At 41.5% G+C, this 20,044-nt stretch overlaps 1 protein-coding gene and 1 pseudogene across 1 annotated transcript in view; one reads left to right on the top strand and one right to left on the bottom strand.

Annotated features, from left to right (window-relative positions):
- Window positions 1-3,725: 3,725 nt before the first annotated feature.
- The window catches only part of LOC122478460 (solute carrier family 41 member 3-like), a 42,700-nt gene continuing 26,381 nt past the window's right edge, over window positions 3,726-20,044 (bottom strand). Inside the window, exon 3 of the mRNA XM_043572057.1 lies at window positions 3,726-3,968. Within this exon, the coding sequence (XP_043427992.1) occupies window positions 3,804-3,968 (165 nt within the window). The 3' untranslated portion in view covers window positions 3,726-3,803. The remainder of the gene's footprint in view (window positions 3,969-20,044) is intronic.
- On the top strand, window positions 5,341-18,776 carry LOC122478459 (annotated as a pseudogene).

Genomic DNA, 20,044 nt, shown 5'->3' with positions numbered 1-20,044 from the left:
TCAAAATCATGAAGTCCATTTTACAAAGCAATGCCAACTTTTGTTTTTTTTTAATGTTTATTTATTTTTGAAGGGGAGAGAGAAAGAACATGAGCAGGAGAAGAGCAGAGAGAGAGGGAGACACAGAATCTGAAGCAGGCTCCAGGCTCTGAGCTGTCAGCACAGAGCCCGATGTGGGGCTTGAACTCATGAACCGCAAGATCATGACCTGAGCCAAAGTCAGATGTTTAACAGACTCAGCCACCAGGCACCCCAAGCAACGCCAACTTTTTAAAAAAGATAACCCAACAGAAAAATGTACAAGGGGAATAAATTGACAAGATACAAAAAGGAAATACAAATGGCTAAAAAGCAAATAAAAATGTGACCAGCTTCCCAAGTAATAGGAAAAAAAAATTAATCCCAATTTGAAAGTAGGTATCTTATTTCTTTGTAATTGATGTTGGTGTTCCTCTATGAAAAGGTCAGTGCCCTCAGTTTTGGCGGGGGGTGGGGGGGGTGGGGAACTCAGCAGGTGCTAAGCCCTTGTCTGTGCTTATCCAATGAATGAATCAATCAATGAGTGCATGGGTACACTATATTTATCCCCCAGACTAGGTAAAATTAAAATTTAAAAGGTTTAGGGGCACCTGGGTGGCTTAGTCGGTTAAGCATCTGACTCTTGCTTTCAGCTCAGTTCATGATCTCAAGGTTCATGGGTTCGAGTCCTGCAGTGGGCTCTGTGCCATCTATGCGGAGCCTGCTTGGGATTCTTTCTCTCCCTCCCTCTCTGCCCCTCCCCTGCTCTCTCTCTCTCTCTCTCTCTCTCCCTCAGAAATAAACATTAGATAAATTTTTAAAAATTTAAAAGGTTGATAATATAAAATACACATTGACAAATATGTGGGAAAATGGTTCTCTTACATATAGATGGTGGTAAAATTGGTACAGGAATTCTGGGAGGAAACTTGGCTACAATTTACCCATATACCTTATGATCTAGCATTTTCTCAGTACAACATTTGCACATGTGAACAAAGAACCACGTAATAATGAGAATAATGACTGGAGCTGACATTTCCTGAGTGCTATCTGCTATTCTAAGTGATTTTCATTCATTAAGTCATTCTTAAAAGTACAAGTTACAGAATTACATGTACAGCATAATACTTTTTGTGCTTAAAAAAAAAAAAAAAACAGAAAGACAGGGACACCTGTCTGGCTCAGTTGGAAGAGCATGTGATTCTTGACCTTGGGGTCATGAGTTTAAGCCCCAGGTTGGGTGTAGACATTACTTAAATAAAACAATATTTAAAAAAAAAAACACAGAAAGTCATAGCATATATTGTCTATGGCCACATACACCTATATACAAATACAAAGTAGTTGAGAAGAATACTTTCAATGCTGGTGAGGTTATGGAGAAACTAATAATTAAAACATTAACATTGGTGCTATTACTTAATACTAAGCATTGAAATATTTTATAATCCTTTTTGGAAAAATCTAGATCTTTAAATTGTTCATACCTTGTGAACTTGTGGGAAGTTATCTTCAGAAATTCGTGCAAAAAGAGAATAATGTCATTGTGGTGTAATTTATTGAGCAGAAGCCTACAAACAATTTTATGTGCACCCATGTGATGAAGGTCGAATGAGGTGGGATAGGGCTGAATTTAGACAGTTTGCAACGGCCCTGTTGGACCAGCTCTTAGTGGTTGCACTTCAGTCTTACTAGTTGAGTTCCTGGGCCCTACCAGTTGTTAAAAATCACTCTTGGGTATATTTTAAATATTACTGTTGGGTATATTTTTGATAGAATATGAAGTTACTAAAAGTTCAATTATGAAATTTATTGGATCATGTGTGACTCAATGTTAAGCTCCTTAACAAACAGAAGAGACAAACTTATATCCATGCTATGAACCAGAATGTGCCAAGCCAGTGTCTGGCCCAGGTCAGGACTTAATGAATGTTGGTTGAGAATCAATCATGTGGAAATGTGCATGCATATGGACAAGGATTTGGAAACTTGTAGCTCAGGCACTTATTACCTGCCCCTTGCCAGTCTCTCTGTTAAGGGCATCACGAGCATCTCATTTAATCTCCAAAGCTCTTCAGCCATAGACCATGGTCCTGGCACAGGTGACTTCGGCTCAAGTGGAGAAGGCAGACATCTACACACAGAATTGCAACCAGGTCAGCTGCAGCTGCATGTGCAAGGCCCCAAAGAGTACCTGGTGTCGGGCTGGAACTGAGACTTGATTGGAACTTCATTGCCGGAAGAATAAGAAGAGACAGGACATTCCAAGGAAAGGCACACACAAAGGCAGCAGGTGTGGGGGACATCAGGCTGTGGAAGGGAAAGGACCAGACCAGGAGTACCTTTGGGCCAGGCCTACACTTTGACAAGTAGAACCAACAAAGGAGCTTCAGGAGGAGGCAGTTTGATCAGCTCTAGGATTTAGAAAAGGTCACTCAGGTGTCCAAGCAGAGGGGAGCCAGAGGGGAAGGAACCTGGGGCAATGAAGAGGTTTGATGTCAGTGATGCAGGAGACCAAGAGGCCAAGGCAAGGAAGAAAAGAAGCAGGGCTGGATTCAAATACAGCTCAGAGGCAGACTCCTCCGCGAGTGGTCATAAGGTTGAGGAGCAGAGATGCTGAGAGAGACTCGGTCTCAGGCTTGATTAATGGGAAGACTCCTCACTAGGCACAGCTACCATGATTGGGAGTTTACCACATGTGGCCAGGTGCCATGGCCTTACATGATTGAAACCTCACAACAGACCATCTTACAGATAAGGTGAGGTGATTTGCCCAAGGGTCTACCCCCAAAATGAACTTTCAACCATCAAACTCTTTGGGATTGGGGACTTCACAAGAGGTAAGTGTGAGGATATAAGGTGATGATGCCAGATCTGGCTAAGGTGTTTCAGGGATGCTTCGGGGAGGGGAAAATGGAGATGCCCCGTAGACAGCCAGAAACAGTGGCTCTAGAACCCAGGTGAGAGGTAAAGTGGATATCCACCTACTCTGATGGACAGGGAGATACAGCTAAGCAAGTCTTGTGTGGTCTGCCCAAGGCCAACCTGTTGATAAATGACAGCCTTAACACCAGCCTGTCTGATCTTAGAATCCAGGTGCTTTGTGCAGCCTCAGGCTGCCCCCAGCCAAAGAAGCCCAGAAGGTTCTGGATAAAACTACTTCCTCTCTTGCCCTGAGCCAATTTGTTCCCAGTCTCCCCCTGCTCTAGGCTTCCTGATTTTGTAATACTCTGAGACTCCTCGGATGAAAACTTAGCCCAATTAGGGTCTATTAGAAGGAGGTTCAAGTTTGAACAAGCATGAAACATTTAAGGGACAAAGGTGTGGGGGTTGGAGAATATCCTGCAAAAGCTGAGAAGGCACAGGCTGAGAGGCAGGAGTGGGGCCAAGGAGGAACTTCCAGGCAGGAAGAATCTCCAGAAACTATAAGCAGGATCATATGCACGAGGCAGTATACCAATTAGGATGTCAGTGACTTTGGCAAGCACAGCTCGAGTCAAGACAGTGGGAAGAGAAGGCAGTTAGCCCTGTCCATGCTATAAGAAACAGGAGTAAGTAAGTATAGGCGAAACTTTCAATAAGTCTGTCTTGGAAAGATGGAGGTGGAGAAGCTGGAGGGAACTTGGGTTCTAAGAAGAGGCATCTACACTCCGGTGCCAGTGCCTGTAGTTGGGCTGAGCCTCCAGCTGCCACATGAGTGTGGTCTGTGCCACATGATTGTGGTTACAGAATGGATGAGGGGTCCATTCCCAAAGCTCAGTCTGGAGTACAGGGACAAGGGCTCACTTAGTCTTTGCTCTTCCTACCTGGAGCAGGCCTGACTGCAGATTCAAAGCAGGAAGGAGATTCATCAAATGGACAAAGGGGAGAGTCACCTGAATAAGGGCGAGGTTACGGCTGATAACTCTGTGCTGTTCTTGGGTGTCATCAATTTGTCCAGTGTTGGCCTAGGATGAAAAGAAAAGGGCAAAGGGTAAGTCTGGCTGGTCAAAAAGCCACATGAAGCCTTCCTGGAAAAGGCGATCTCTCAGGAAAGAAATCAGCAAATACCATTTCATTAACACCAGAACAAATTATTCTGCTCAACTTCCAAAACTGACGTGGGATGGGAAGGTAAGACACAAATACCTTTGAGAATAAGATGGTGTCATGAACCATCTCTCCCATACTCGAGTATTTAAGCACACACAGAGGTAAGCGTCACCAACAATTTCAGAGCCACCTCTCAAACTCATCCATGGGCAGCAGGGGGAGGACCCCTGCTGAGAAGCTGGTTTGCATCCTCAGCTAGGTCTTTAGCTATGTTCTCCCCAGCACCTGCAATCCCTTTTCCCCCCTAACAGCAAGTCACATCTCAGCTGACCACTAACCTCCTCAATCTCACTTCTGCAAATCATCCCATTTAAGAAACGTTTAAGTCCTTCTTAAGATAAAAAAAAAACATGATCAGAAATACAATTTTCTCCTTTAAAAAATGGTAGTCAGCTTCTAATTTCATAGCATTTTACTGCAAAATTCAAGATGTAGATAAGAAAAGGTTTCAAGCAAATATACTTTTCCTAGCTCCTTTGAAATTAGTTCATTATGTTCCTGAACTCCAAAGAAAAAATAAAATTACTTTTCATTTTTAAATAAGGGGAGGCATTTTCTTTTCAGCATGATGGAAACCTCAGGTGTAGCACACGCCATGGAGCCAGGTGACTTTTACTTCACACAGGTAGATTAATATGCATCTTGGGAGTACCCACCGGGACAAGGGACTAAGGTGGAACAGAACACAGCTACACAGCTTGCCACACACCAAACATGCAAGGCCAACAGGCTCATTTCCCTTCTCTGCTCCATGCTATGCTGGGTGCTTGCTGGACTCAACCAGCGCATTTACTGTGTCCTATCAATCCACCAACTCTAACCCTGTACTCATCAGATAAGGGGGAGTTACCGGCCCATTGACCCCTGGGTATTAATCAGAAGGGCATTCCTTCCTCAATGGCTGAACCGGAAAGGGAGTGATGCCAAGAGGTGCAGCATGAGGACTGGAGGGCTGGGGAGCTTGCAGAACTCATACAAATAAGGAAGGAGGAAGACCTGAGGGAAAGAAGCTGTGAGAAGGGGTGGGATGGTAAGGAAATAGGATTTAAGAGCATGTGGAATGGATGGCCCATTTTCCAGTGGGGAACAGACCAAGGCAGCAAAAGGTAGGGAAGGAAGCAGGGCAGAACCAGACTAGCAGGATAACCCATAGGGAGGGGGCACTTGGGAGCAGGTCTCCATCAAGGTAGATGGATACTGCTTTACCCTGGAATGGTGGCCCCAGCGATGTCCAGGTAAGAGCTGGAGAGACAAAGCCAGTCCAAGCACAGGCTCAGTGGCTTTTTGCTAAGAATGTAAAGAGAAAATCAGTGGGAATTTGGGACATCTATTATGGAGACTGACCTAGATTCATCTCAGTGGGAGAGGTTTGGGGAGGCCCTTCCCAAATGTTCATTTGGATCACACAGACTTGAACATTTTAAAATGTCTTTTAATGTCTTACAAGTATAAATTGCTATGTGAAATCCTATGGGGTCCTATATCAGTTCTAGATTTTCTAAATCTTTCTTATTGGCTACATCATAACAGGTTGCTTTAACGGATTCAGACCATGAAGATGACATTCCTCCAGGCACCTCTCTGGGTCTGGATTGTACCTGGAAGGCTGACCCATATAGATGCATATACAAGCTCCATTGCCCTGTTGCTTCTGGTTGGTTTTGGTCAGTGGGGAGTCACGGAAAGTCACTGGAGGGACAGCAAGAGTGAGGGTGGGGTATAAGCATCTCTGTGCCCTTCCCACTGCCCCAGTGGCTGCGCTCCTCCACACAGACCTGCAGCACCAGCCAGATGGCCCTTTCCTACAGCTCTCCCTGGTTCTGAGAATCATCCCTACCTCTACCCATCCTCTTGCCCCTTTCAGCTTAGACTGATCATCACTTCCTCTTATTGCCAGTCTTAGGGTGATTCACTGCCCTTTTGCAGTTTCCCATAACCCTGCCCATAGTGTGGTCAACTCTTCATTAAACCCTGCTCAGCTCCCATCTGTATGTGCCACCTCTCTCCTGCCAGGATCCTGACTTATCCACTGAGTTTTATCTTCATAAGGACACTTAGCTTATTCACAATAATAAAAAAACCCAATCTGTCATTATTTTGTATATTTTTTCCCAATAACAAATATACCAATTATTTTCCAATAACAAAAAAAAGACTTACTGGATTAAGATGGAGGACTGAATGTTTTACTATCCTTCCTAACCAAACTGAAGGATAGGGAAAGACAATCTTTTTATTTTGAATTAATTTTAGATTTCAAAGGAGTTCCAAAGTTAATATACTTTCCTGTATACCCTTCACTCAGCTTCTCCTGATTTTAACACCTTATATAACCACAGGACAATTATCAACTGAGACATTAAGGCTAGTACAACCCTATTAACTAAATGACAGAACATATTCAGATGCCTCCAGTTTCTTCACTAGTGTCCTATTTCTGTCCCAGGGTGTCAATTCAGGCTGCCCATGTAGCTAGTCATCATGTCTCCTTGGTTTCTTTCAATATGTGGCAGTTCCTCACCTTTCATTGTCTTTCATGACCTTGACACTCTTGAAGAGTACTTGATTAGATATTTTGTACAATGTCTCTCAAATGGGTTTGTCTGGTGTTTCCTCATGATTACACTGAGATTATTGGGTTTTGAGGGAAATCAGGCTATAGAGGTATAGTGCTTTTCTCTTCACATGGTATCTGGAGAGCTGTCATACCAACATGGCTGATGAGATGTGGCCTTAACCTTGGTCCTTGGTTCAGGTGGTGTCTGCCAGGATTCTCCACTATAAACTTACTGTGTTTCCCTTCCAATACTCTGTTATTTACTAGTGAGTCATTAGGCCCATTCCATATTCAAGGCAAGGGAATCCAGCTTCACCTCCTAGAGAACAATGTATCAAAGATTTGAGGACATAGTTTGGGGCCAAGCAAAGACCCTATTTCTCCTTCAAGTGCCACCTACTAATTCATTAGTGGATTTTGCCTGTGCAATGATCAGTATGGTATTCTTCTAATGGTGATTTTATACTCCTTCATTCTTTGCACATAAAATTTTCTCTGAGATACAGAGGTCCCTTCTCCCCCTCTTAAATCATTTATTTACATGGTATGATTGGACTCATGGGTATTTATTCTTGAGGTCATAATACTATTATATTTATTTTGTCACTAACACTGCTCCCACTGTGGCCATTTGGGAGCTCATTAAGGTTGTCTTTCTGACATGCACCCACATGCTGTTTAGTACTTCCTTACTTTCTGGCACTATCTGATACTCCAGGTACATCTTGTATTTTCTCTGTCCCAGTTCTAAGATGAGCCATTTTCCCAAGAATGTTGGCTTCTTTTATTGAAGAATGGTATCAGAAATCAAGACCTAGATGGCAGATGTGCTAGGTGCCACTGGGATGGTACTGCTTCTAGGTTCTGTTAGTGGGAGAGCTAGGAAATGTATGTATGGATTGATCCTAACCCATGTATGTACATATACCCATGTCTATTGTTGTACCTATCTGCATACATATTAAAACAAACATGAGTCCATATTCATATTTCTGAGTCAAACACAGGATCATAGGGTTGGAAATGATTTTTAAAATGGACACAAGTTGTGGAAAATAAAAAGAGGCATCTATAGTTTAACACAGCTTAAGAGGGCATCCCTAAATAATGTAAAGCAGGAATTAGGTTGGAGGAAGGACCCATAACCAAAAGGTCTACTGCACAAAGCAGAGGTAGCCCTGGGGATGATGGGAGCAGAAGGGAGCCTGGGACAACTGAAAGGGCTTTGGCCCAGAGAGCAGAGCAGGAACATCCAGAACAGTTGGCCTCTTCCCTTGTCTGCCAACAATGAGACACCTGGCCATTGGGCTGTAAGCAGAAGTAGTGTGTGTGTGTGTGTGTGTGTGTGTGTGTGTGTGTGTGTTGGGGTTAAAAAGGCAAAGCAGTGCCCAGAGTGGCCATGATAAGATGGACAAAGAGTCTCTAGACTCATAAGCCCAGTTACTGGCACATACTTCAAGGTAACCTATTTTGACTTACCCCCCCCCCCCCCCAATCACTACAAGTATCTTCCTCTAAAGGACAGCATTCAGAGATTCAGAGTAAGAGGAAAGCTAAAATAAAATGATGCTCAACCAACCAAAAATCACTGTTCATGAAAGGAAGGTCACAATCATGAAAGAGATTCATCAGACTCAACCAATGGAAGCACAAAAATCTAAGGAAACAGTCAAAACAGGAAACTGAATAAGATTCTAGGGCAAGCAAATTAACAGATGTGGGAGAATGGTGCTCCCGTAAGTGAAAAGACAATTTTAAATTCTAGAAAGTACAAACGTGATCTCTGAATTTAAAAGAGAGGATTAAAAAAAAAAAGACAGAAACAAACAAAAGCTCTTCATTAGATGACCTCAATAACACAATGGTCAGAGAGATGGAAAGTGATTTAGTGAAATAAAACATCAAGCAGAAGTATTCCCCCAGACCAGACACAAATACAAGAAATGTGAAAAGAAAGTTAAGGAACTCAGAAGGTAGATTCAGAAGTTGCATTGTGCACCCAATAGTAATAGTAGGGGGTAGGGGGTGGGGTGACAGAAAGAATGAATACCAAAATATTATAAGTAACAGCAGCAACAAGGTTTCCATAGAACTGAAGACAGGCATAACCCTTTAGATAGAAAAATCTAAGATATATGTAAGGTAATGAGAAAAGGCCCTTGCCAGAGACATGATGAACATAGCTGATAAAGAGAAATATACCAAAAATTCCAGATAGAAAGGTGAACAAATAATCTAAAAGAAATTAGATTCTAAAACTAATGGGGCTTCCAGGGGGGCATGGCTGGCTCAGTCAGTAGAGCATGTAACTCTTGACATGAGAGTTGTGCGTTTGAGTCCCCCAATGGGTATAGACATTACTTAAAAATAAAATTTTATTTTTAAAAGTTATGAGGCTTCCATCAGCCACACTGTACACAAGAAGACCCTGAAAATATGCCTCAGTACTGATGGAAAATAATTGTGAACCATGCATTCTCTACCCTTCCAGGTTGGCATCCAATTGTGAAGATAAAATATTGTCATACTGCAAATGTCCAAAAAGTTCACTTCCAACAAATCCTATCTGATTACTAGAAGACACACTAAAGTAAAACAAAAAAAAAAACAAATTTAAAAGAAAAGTGAGGGAGAATGGTATCAGCAAGATGGAAGGCTAGGAAGCTCCAGGCCTCATTCCCCCCATGCAAATATCAAGTAAAACAAGAGACTGACCAAAACAGCTTTGTGAGAGCTCTAGAAACCAGCCAAGGATTTGCAAAATCAAGTGACCACTCACCAAGAAAAACCCACACTTAGAACAGTAGAAAATCCAACAGTGTCTTTGCTTATCCTTGCACCACTTCCTCCTTGGTACAGAGTAGTGCAGTGCATGGTGCCTTCCTCAGGATAGAAGGAAAACAGTGGACCAGTTTGCAACATCCTGGCCTTCCTGGAGGATACCTGAGGGTGTAGTTTCCATTTTGCCGGACTTGGAGATCAAAGGAAAAGGTGGCATAGTTTGGATATCAGTTTCCAGGCTGCTGAAACCCTGTATCCGGGGTGCTGGATACAGTACAGCTGCAGGGTATTGCAGGCCCATGCATAGACTATAGACGGAAAAGTACAATAAAGCATGTAAGTCCCCAAGGAGAAGCAATGTTGAGTTTTTTAGGGTAATTAAAAGGTTTTTAAAGAAAAATTTCAATGTTTATTTACTTTGAGAGGGAGAGAGAGAACAAGCTGGATAGGGACAGAGAGGGAGACACAGAATGCAAAGCCAGCTCCAGGCTCTGACCTGTCAGCACAGAGACTGACACAGGGCTCAAACTCACTAACCGTGAGATCATGACCTGAGCCAAAGTTGGATGCTCACCCGACTGAGCCACCCAAGTGCCCAAGGTAATTAAAACATTTAATAGCAGCCATGTGTGGTGAATTGGAATGGAAAAAAAAGTACATATACAGGCCCAGGGAAGACACATGCCCACAAAAAGCCTGAAAAGACTTTAAGCCTTCACACCAGACTGACTAGTGAAGGTCCTCCCTTTCATGAGCAAGTCTGCAAAGACTGGGAGAGGTAGCTATTTTCTCAAATGCCAATTTTTTGACAAAAGATGAGAAGGCAGGGAGTGCCTGGGTAGCTCAGTTGGATAGGCATCTGACTTCAGCTCAGGTCATGATCTCATAGTAGATGAGCTTGAGCCCTCTTTGGGTGAGCACAAACCCCACTTTGGGTGAGCCCCACTTTTCTCACTCTCTTATTTAATAAAGACTTTAAAATAACTGTCTTACATATGTTCAAAGAACTAAAGGAGGGCATGGATAGAGATCTAGGGAAATGATGATAACAAAATGAGAATATCTACAAAGAGAAACTTTTACAAAGGAACCAAGAAAAATATGCAGCTGGAAAATATAATCACTGAATTGAAAAATTCACTAGAGGGGTTCAATAGCAGACTCAAACAGGAAGAAGAATGAATCAGTGAATTTGAAGATAATGTCATTTGAAATTATCAAGTCTCAGAAACAACAACAACAAAAAAAATGAAGGAAAGTGAACAGAGAGCCTACAGGACTTATAGGGCACCATCAATCAGATCCATCCATCCATCCATCCATCCACCCATCCATCCATCTCATGTGTTTCCCAGAAAGGGAAGAGAGACAAAAAGGGGCAGAGAGCTTATTTGAATAAATAATGGCCAAATTTCCCCAAATTTGAGGAAATCCATGCATATCCAAATACAAAAAGGTCAACAAACCCAAGGAGGACAAACTCAAAGAGGCCCACACCAAGAAACATTATAACCAAACCACTGAAAGTCAGAGTCAAAGAGATAATCTTGAAAGATACAAGAGAAAAGACTCCTTACAAATACAGGATCTTCAGTAAGATCAGATTTCTCAGGGGAAACCATGCAGGTCAGAAGGTAGTGGGATAATATATTTAAATATATTTTTTACTGGAAGAAAAAATAAAATTCACCAAAAGTTCTATATACAGCAGAACTGTACTGCAAAAAAAACCCCACAAAAAACAAAACAAACAAAAAAACAACAACAGAGAGAGAGAGAGAGAGAGAGAGAGAGAGAGAAATGAGAGCATTCCTAAATGAATAAAAGCTGAGGGAGAGTTCAATACCACTAGACCTGCCCTAGAAGAAGTCCTTCAAGTTAAAATGACAGGACTTTAGACATGCTAAAATGAGCCCTTCAAGTTAAAATGAAAGGACACTCAAGACAGGAACTCAAAGCTATATGGATATATAAAGTTATCCAGTACAGGTAAATATTTAGATAAATATAAAAACCTGTATTATTTTAATTGTGCTTTGTAACTCCATTTTTTATTCTTTTATATAATTTAAAAAGCAAAAGCATAAAAATAATGAAACTATGCTAATGGATACTCTAATAAAAATAGATATTTTGTGACATCAGTAACATAAAATCAAGGGGTAGAAGAGGGCAGAGGTATAAAGGAGTAGACTTTTTTATGTGATTGAACTTAACTATTATCAGTTTAAAATACATTGTTGTAATTTTAGGATGCTACATGTCATCACTATGGTAATCACAAAGAAAATAACTACAGAATACAAACAAACAAAAAAACAAAACGACAAGAGAATCAAAATGTATTGCTATAAAAAATCACCTAATCATACAGAAAGACATTAAGGAAAGAAATAAGGGACAAAAATAAAGCTGTAAGACATACAGAAAACCAATTTTAAAAATGGCAATAATAAGTCCTTACCTATCTGTAATTACTTCATTATAAATAGGTTAAACTCCCCAATCAGAAGACATAGACTGGCAGAATTAAGAAAAAAAAATGGGCCCAAATACATGCTTTCTACAAAACACTCCCTTCAGATTTGGGAGATGCCTAGGTTGAAAATGAAAGGATGGAAATATCTCATGCAAAGAGCAACCCAGAGAGCAGGAGTTGCTATATTATTAGCAGACAAAATAGACTTTCCATTTAAAACTGTTGTAAGAAACAAACAAGGATATTATTTGATGGTAAAGGGGTCAAATCATCAAGAAGATACAACAATTATAAATGCACCAAATATCAGAGCTCTTAAACAAATGCAAACACTGACAGACATGAAAGGAGAAATGGACAGCTCTACTATGATAGTTGAAGACTTTCAATAATGGACAGAACAACCAGGCAGAAGAAAAATAAGGAAATAGAGTATATGACTAACAATATGTAATGACTGGACCAAACAGGCATAGATAGAACACTCCACCCAAAAATAGAACGCAAATTTTTCTTAAGTAGCCTTGAAACATTCTCCTAGATGAACCATATGTTACCCCACAAAACAGGTTTCAATAAATTTTTAAACACTGAAATCATATAAAATATCTTTTCCAGTCATATTAGAATGAAACTAGAAATCAATAGCATGACAACTGGAAAATCAGCAAATACATGAAGATCAAAAAAAAATTACTCTTCACAACCAATGGATCAAATAAGAAATCACAACAGAAATAGGAAATATATTCAGATAATTAAAATGGAAACACAACATACCAAAACTTAAGAGATACACTTAACACAGTACTAAGCTGGATATTTCTAGCTGTAAACAGTCTTAAATTAAAAAAAATAATAATCTCAGTCAACCACCAAAAATGACAACTTAATAAATGTGAAAGAGAAGGGGCACCTGGGTGGCTCAGGTGGCTAAGCAGCTGACTTCAGCTCACATCATGATCTCATGGTTTGTGAGTTCGAGCCTCACATTGGGCTTTGTGCTGACAGCTTGGAGCCTGGAGCCTGCTTCAGATTCTGTGTCTCCCTCTCTCTCTGTTCCTCCCCTGATCTCACTCTATCTTTCAAAAATAAATAAAGATTAAAAAAAATTTTTTTAATGTGAAAGAGAAGAACAAACTAACCGCAAAGCTAGTAGGAGCGAGGAAATAATAATGACTAGATCACAGATACAGAATGGAAAAACAAACGAGAAGATTAATGAAACCATGAGTTGGTTCTTTGAAAAGATGAATAAAATTCACAAATCTATAACTGCATTGATTAGAAAAAAGAGAGGACTCAAAATCAGAAATGAAAGAGGTACATTACTACTGCTTCCATCAAAATCAAATGGTATTTTTTAATTCCAAAACCAGAAAAACACCTCACTAAAAAGGAGAAGTATAGACCATATCCCTCATGAACATGGATGCAAAAATTCTCAACAAGATACTAGCCAACTGGGTCCAAAAATACATTAAAACAATTATTCACCACAATCAAGTGGGATTTATACTGGGGATGCAGGGCTGGTTCAATATCTGCAACTCAATCAATGTGATACATCAAATTAATAAAAGAAAGGAAAAGAACCACATGATCCTCTCGATAGATACAGAGAAAGCATTTGGCAAAATACATCATTCTTTCTTGATGAAAACCCTCAAGAAAGAAGGGACAGAGGGATCATACCTCAAGATCATAAAAGCCATATACAAAAAAACCCACTGCTAATATCATCCTAGATGAAGAAAAACTGAGACTGTTCCCCCTAGAGTCAGGAACACCTCAGGGATGTCCACTCCTGCCACTGCTATTCAACATAGTGTTAGATGTATTAGCCTCAGCAATCAGACAACACAAAGGAATAACAGACACCAAATCAGCAAGGAGGATGCAAACTTTCAATCTTCACAGATGACATGATACTCTATATGGAAGACACAAAAGATTCCACCAAAAAACTGCTAGAACTGATCCATGAATTCAGCAAAGTTGCAGGATATAAAATCAAACCACAGAAATCAGTTGCATTCCTATATGCCAATAATGAAACAACAGAAAGAGGAATCAAGGAATTGATTCCATTTACACTTGTACCAAAAACTATAAAATACCAAGGTATAAACCTAACCAAAGAAGTGAAAAACCTATACACTGTAAACTTTAGAAAGGTTATGAAAGAAACTGAAGAAAATACAAAAAAAAAAAAAAAAGAAAAATATTCCACGCTCATAGTTTGGAACAACAAATATTGTTAAAATGTCAATACCAGGGCACCTGGGTGGCTCAGTCGGTTGAATGTCTGACTTCAGCTCAGGTCATGATCTCACAGTCTGTGGGCTCGAGCCCCGCATCAGGCTCTGTGCTGACAGCTCAGAGCCTGGAGCCTGCTTCTGATCCTCTGTCTCCCTCTCTCTCTGCTCCTCCCCCGCTTTCACTTTGTCTCACTCTGTCTCTCAAAAATAAATAAATGTAAAAAAAAATGTCAATACCACACAAAGCAATCTACATATTCAATCCAATGCCTATCAAAATAACACCAGCATTCTTCACAGAGCTAGAAAAAAAATTCCTAAAGTTTGTATGAAGCCAGAAATGACCCCAAATAGCCAAAGCAATCTTTCAAAAGAAAACCAAAGCTGGAAGCATCAAAATCCCCAGCTTCAAGTGTATTACAAAGCTGTACTTATCAAGAAAGTATGGTACTGGCACAAGAACAGACACTCAGATCAATGGAACAGAATAGAGAACCCAGAAATGGACCCACAAACATATGGCCAACTAATCTTTGACAAAGCAGGAAAGAATATCCAATGGAATAAAGACAGTCTCTTCAGCAAGTACTGCTCAGAAAGATGGATAGCGACATGCAGAAGAATGAACCTGGACCACTTTCTTACACTGTACACAAAAATAAACTGAAAATGGATGAAAGACCTCAATGTAAGACAGGAAGCCACCAAAATCCTCCAGGAGAAAGCAGGCAAAAATCTCTTTCATCTTGCCTGCAGCAACTTCTTACTCAACATGTCTCCAGAGGCAAGGGAAACAAAAGCAAAAATGAACTACTGGGACCTCACCAAAATAAAAAGCTTCTGCACAGCAAAGGAAACAATCAGCAAAACTAAACGGCAACCGACAGAATGGGAGATGATGTTTGCAAATGACATATCAGATAAAAGGTTAGTATCCAAAATCTACAAAGAACTTATCAAACTCAACACCCACAAAACAAATAATCCAGTGAAGAAATGGGCAAAAGACATGAATAGACACTTCTCCAAGGAAGACCTCCAGAGGGCCAACCGACACATGAAAAAATGCTCCACATCACTCATCATCAGGGAAATCCAAACCAAAACCACAATGAGATACCACCTGACACCTGTCAGAATAGCTAACATTAACAACTCAGGCAACAACAGGTGTTGGCAAGGATGCAGAGAAAGAGGATCTCTTTTGCATTGTTGGTGGCAATGCAAGCTGGTGCAGCCACTCTGGAAAATAGTATGGAGGTTCCTCAAAAAACTAAAAATAGAACTATCCTACGACCCAGCAATTGCACTACTAGGCATTTATCCAAGGGATATAGGTGTGCTGTTTCGAAGGGACACATACACCCCCATGTTTATAGCAGCACTATTACCAAAAACTAAAGTATGGAAAGAGCCCAAATGTCCATCGATGGATGAATGGATAAAGAAGATGTGGTATATATATACAATGGAGTATTACTCAGAAACCAGAAAGAATGAAATCTTGTCATTTGCAACTACGTGGATGGAACTGGAAGGTATTATGCTAAGTGAAATTAGAGAAAGACAAAAATCATATGACTTCACTCATATGAGGACTTCAAGTGACAAAACAGATGAACATAAGGGAAGGGAAACAAAAATAATAAAAAACAGGGAGGGGGACAAAACAGAAGAGACTCATAAATATGGAGAACAAACTGAGGGTTGATTGAGGGGTTGTGGGAGGGGGGATGGGCTAAATGGGTAAGGGGCATTAAGGAATCTACTCCTGAAATCATTGCTTCACTATATGCTAACTAATTTGGATATAAATTTTAAAAAATAAAAAATAAAGTTAAAAAAATTTTACCATATATTTCCAATCAGGACCTGTTCTCAAAGAACTCTGCTCAATATTATGCCATTCTCTCTTAATTAGTATAATAGTACTCTTGATTAATGGTTGTTTAATAAACAATTTATGTCTGTCAAAGGAAATTAGATTTTTGGTGAAAAAATTTATATGATTTCCTTAAAAAAACAATGTGACTATACTTAATGTGAATATACTTAATAATATACTGAACTAGACACTCAGAAATGGTTAATTTGTAAGTCTTCTTTTATGTGCATTTATCACAATTAAAAATTATTTAAAAAGGACCATGTTGGGGCACCTGAGTGCCTCAGTCACTTAAATATTCAGCTTCAGCTCAGGTCATAATCTCACAGCTCCTGAGTTCGAGCCCCGCATGGGGCTCTGTGCTGACCTGGAGCCTGCTTTGGATTCTGTGTCTCCCTCCCTTCCTGCCCCTCCCCCACTCAGGCTCTGTCTCTCTTTCCTTCAAGAATAAATAAACATAAAAAAAATGTAAACATAGAGTTGCTGCAGCGGCCACCGCCATATTAAACAGACAGCAGTGCTGCGGTCTGGCCCCCAGCAGAGCGAGGGACCGTCAGTCTGTCTTCAGTCCACAGACCCTGTCCTGACCTGGGGACTCTGGCCTGCCATCCAGCCTGAGCAGCGAACCTGAAAGAGCCTAGAGCTTGATGGATCCGTGAAGTCAGAAGCCAACTTTGGGGCTCGTGCTTCCACTCCGTCACACCTTCCTCCTGTATTCGTGGGCTCAAGGCACCAATGTAGCCCCTCCAAATCTCGGACCAGCTCTTAGTGCCCCCTCCTGGTTGGCTCTCCCGCGGCTGGGGGAGGGGTGGGCTCACCATGGCTGAAGCGCCCCGCCTTGGGTTCTGGAGATCCACCAGGACTAGGACCGGTGGCCCTGCCATGCTTGTGTACCTGGCCACCGCCTAGGCTGGCATTAGGCCAGCCCACCTCTGCCACTCCAGCCCTGCCTGCCCTCAGCGGCTGCTGTCAACACAAGCTTCCTGAGCAACCTGAGCCTGTTGGACAAGAGCAGGAACTTCCAGCTCAGGCCTGGGTCCAGCTGGGGCCACCACCAGGGTTTGGTGCAGGGACTTGCAGGGCCCAGAGGCTGGCTGCTTGCACAAGTCCGCTGTCTTGGCACCTGCCCATGCCTCCAGCCGCCACCGGGCCCCTCACAGGGTCGCCACAAAAGAGGAGCTCATCCCTCAGGAATGCATCAGGCAACCTGTCCTATGCCCATCTCATCACCAAGTCCATCAAGAGCTCAGGGTGGAAGCAGCTCATGCTGTCGCAGATCTAAGAGGAGATGGTCAAGTATGTGCCATACTTCAAGGGTAAGAGTGACAGCAACAGCTCGGCGGGCTGAAAGAATTCAATTTGCTTTAATCTGGCCCTACACAGCAAGTCCATTCATGGGCAGAATTAAGGAACCAGAAAAAGTTCTTGGTGGATGCTCAATCCAGAGGGAGGTAGGAGTGGAAAATCCCCCTAGAGAAGAGCTGCGTCCCTGGACAACAGTAAATTTGCTAAGAGCCAGGGCTGAGCTGTTAAGAGAAAAAGTGTCTCTACAGTCTGGTCAGGAGAGTGCCTGGGACAGCCCAGGATCTCAGTTTTATAAATGGCATGTGAGCCCTGGCTCTCACAGCAGTGATGGCTTTGATAAGTGGCATGCATTTCACCCTCCAACTAGCTCAAATGCTAGTACTATTAGTAGGAGACTTTATCCCATTATGACCGAACAGAATGATCTTAGAGATGGGGATGTGCATTCTATGGTGTACCCACTATCTGCTGCAAAGATGGCTTCTGCTCCATCCAGTCTGTCTGAGATAAGTAATCCTGAAAATATGGAAAACCTTTTGGATAATCTCAACCTTGTCTCATCACCAATGACATTAACTGTTTCAACTCAGTCTTTACCTGGCACCAGGATGCAGCAGACATCATGCTACTCATATGTACTACCAAACACCAGTCTGAATTCACCCAGCCCCAACTCCCAAAAATATACACACGGCCAGTCCAGCAGGAGTCCTTTGCCCCACATGCCTATGTAAACACTTCAGGACAGCAAATTGAGCTATGGAGGTATGAATCATTGTAACTGTGCACCGGGAATCTTGAAGGAGTTGCTTACTTACTCTCCTCCCCATCATAACATTATGACAGTAGTTGATCCTGGGATCATCCAACCCAACAGCCAGGTCCTTGGTCAGAATATGTTAATGGGCCCTAATTTGGTCATGTCAACCTATGGTAGTCAGGCATCTCATAACAAAATGATGAACCCCAGCTCCCACACCCACCCCGGACATACCCAGCCAACATCTGCAGTTAATGGGGGTGCCTTGCCCCATGTGGTCAGCACCATGCTCCACACCTCAGGAATGAACTGCCCCCAGTGAAGACAGCTTTACAAGTGTTGCTGTCGCACACCATGCAGATGAAAGCCCTGGGGGCCTACTCCTCAGTGAGCAGCTGCAATGACCATGGCAGGATGGGCCTTCTCAACCAGGGTAGGCTCCCAAGTGACTTGGATGGCATGTTGATTCACATGGAGTCCATCATTTGGAACAACCTCATGGATGGCGATATGTTAGATTTTGATGCTGACAATGTGTTGCCCAACCAAAGCTTCCCACACAGCATTAAGACAATGACACATAGCTGGGTATCAGGCTAAGAGTGAGTTAGTGAACAGGCTACAGTTTAAAGGACTTCAGATTGTCTGACAACAGGAATGGAGAGAAGCAGTCCAAAGATGTCCTTCACCCCTCATTTTCCTTTTCTTGATTAAAAAAAAAAAAAGGGAAAAAAAAGCAATTTTTTTTTCCTTTCGTCAGACTTGGCAGCGAAGACACTTTTCCTGTACAGGATGTTTGCCTGATGTTTGCAGGTTATGTGCCACTGTAGGTAAGGACTGTGTCATTGGAAATTTCATTACAATGAAGTGCCAAACTCATTACACTATATAACTGCAGAAAAGACATGCAGATACTGGTGTGCTTTCAAGTTTTCTACATAAGCAGTAGCTACAGAACTATGTGTGTTTTGTTGTTGTTGTTGTCATTGTTGTTTTAAATATCCATTAGGTCAAAGGAAAGTTTTGTAATACTGTGATGGTCTCATGTCTTTGATAAGTTAAACTTTTGTTTGTACCACCTGTGTTCTGCTGACCAGATGAACCACAGAGAACCAAGCTCTCCATCCTGTGCCTCCATGGAACAGCTTTGGGCCTGTTCACAAGGCCACCCAATTTACATGAGAACCAATAGCCCATTATCATTCTGCTGAATTAATGGACTTGTCAAACACATTTGGGAAAAACAGATTAAAGGCCAGCCTTGTACAGGTCTTTTCTAATTTTTTGGTTTGTTATTTGCAAATTTGTACAAACATTTAAATGATTCTAATTTCCAGATAAATGACTTTTGACATCATTGGGACTTGAGATCATTTTTGAAATAGATATTGAACGGTAATGTTTTCTTAAAACTAGAGTCTACTTTGTTACATAGGCTGATTGTAAATTTGTGGAATCCCAGATATTTGAGGCAACATCCATAATTTTCATTTTGTATTTCTAACTGGATTAGTACCAATTTTATATGTGTTTAACTGGCTTGTACACTTTGGGATGTTACCTGGTACTGTTTCTGACTAATCTTAAAATCATTGTAATTAGTACTTGCATACTCAACATTTCTGGCTCTGTTCTGGCAGGAGAGTGATGGTTAGTCATGGAGATTTTGTGTTTAATCTTTAGGAGAACTTAGTAAGCTTTTATGTATGTATTATAAAGAAATTCCATCTGCTCCTATTATCCTGTGAACTAAGTGCACCACAAAGCATTAAGTCTTCTGATAGATGCTTCTATGCTATGTTGTTTCAGTGACTCCTGAGGGGCCTCATGATGTTTATAGATCAGAAAGGGAGACCTGAGGCTAAAACCATGCTCCTCTCTCAAACTGGGAGTTTTGAGCAAC

This window comes from Prionailurus bengalensis, unplaced genomic scaffold, assembly GCF_016509475.1.
Source record: "Prionailurus bengalensis isolate Pbe53 unplaced genomic scaffold, Fcat_Pben_1.1_paternal_pri Un_scaffold_67, whole genome shotgun sequence".
NCBI classification, from domain to species: Eukaryota; Metazoa; Chordata; class Mammalia; order Carnivora; family Felidae; genus Prionailurus; species Prionailurus bengalensis.
This window is presented reverse-complemented; position numbering and strand designations above follow the sequence as displayed.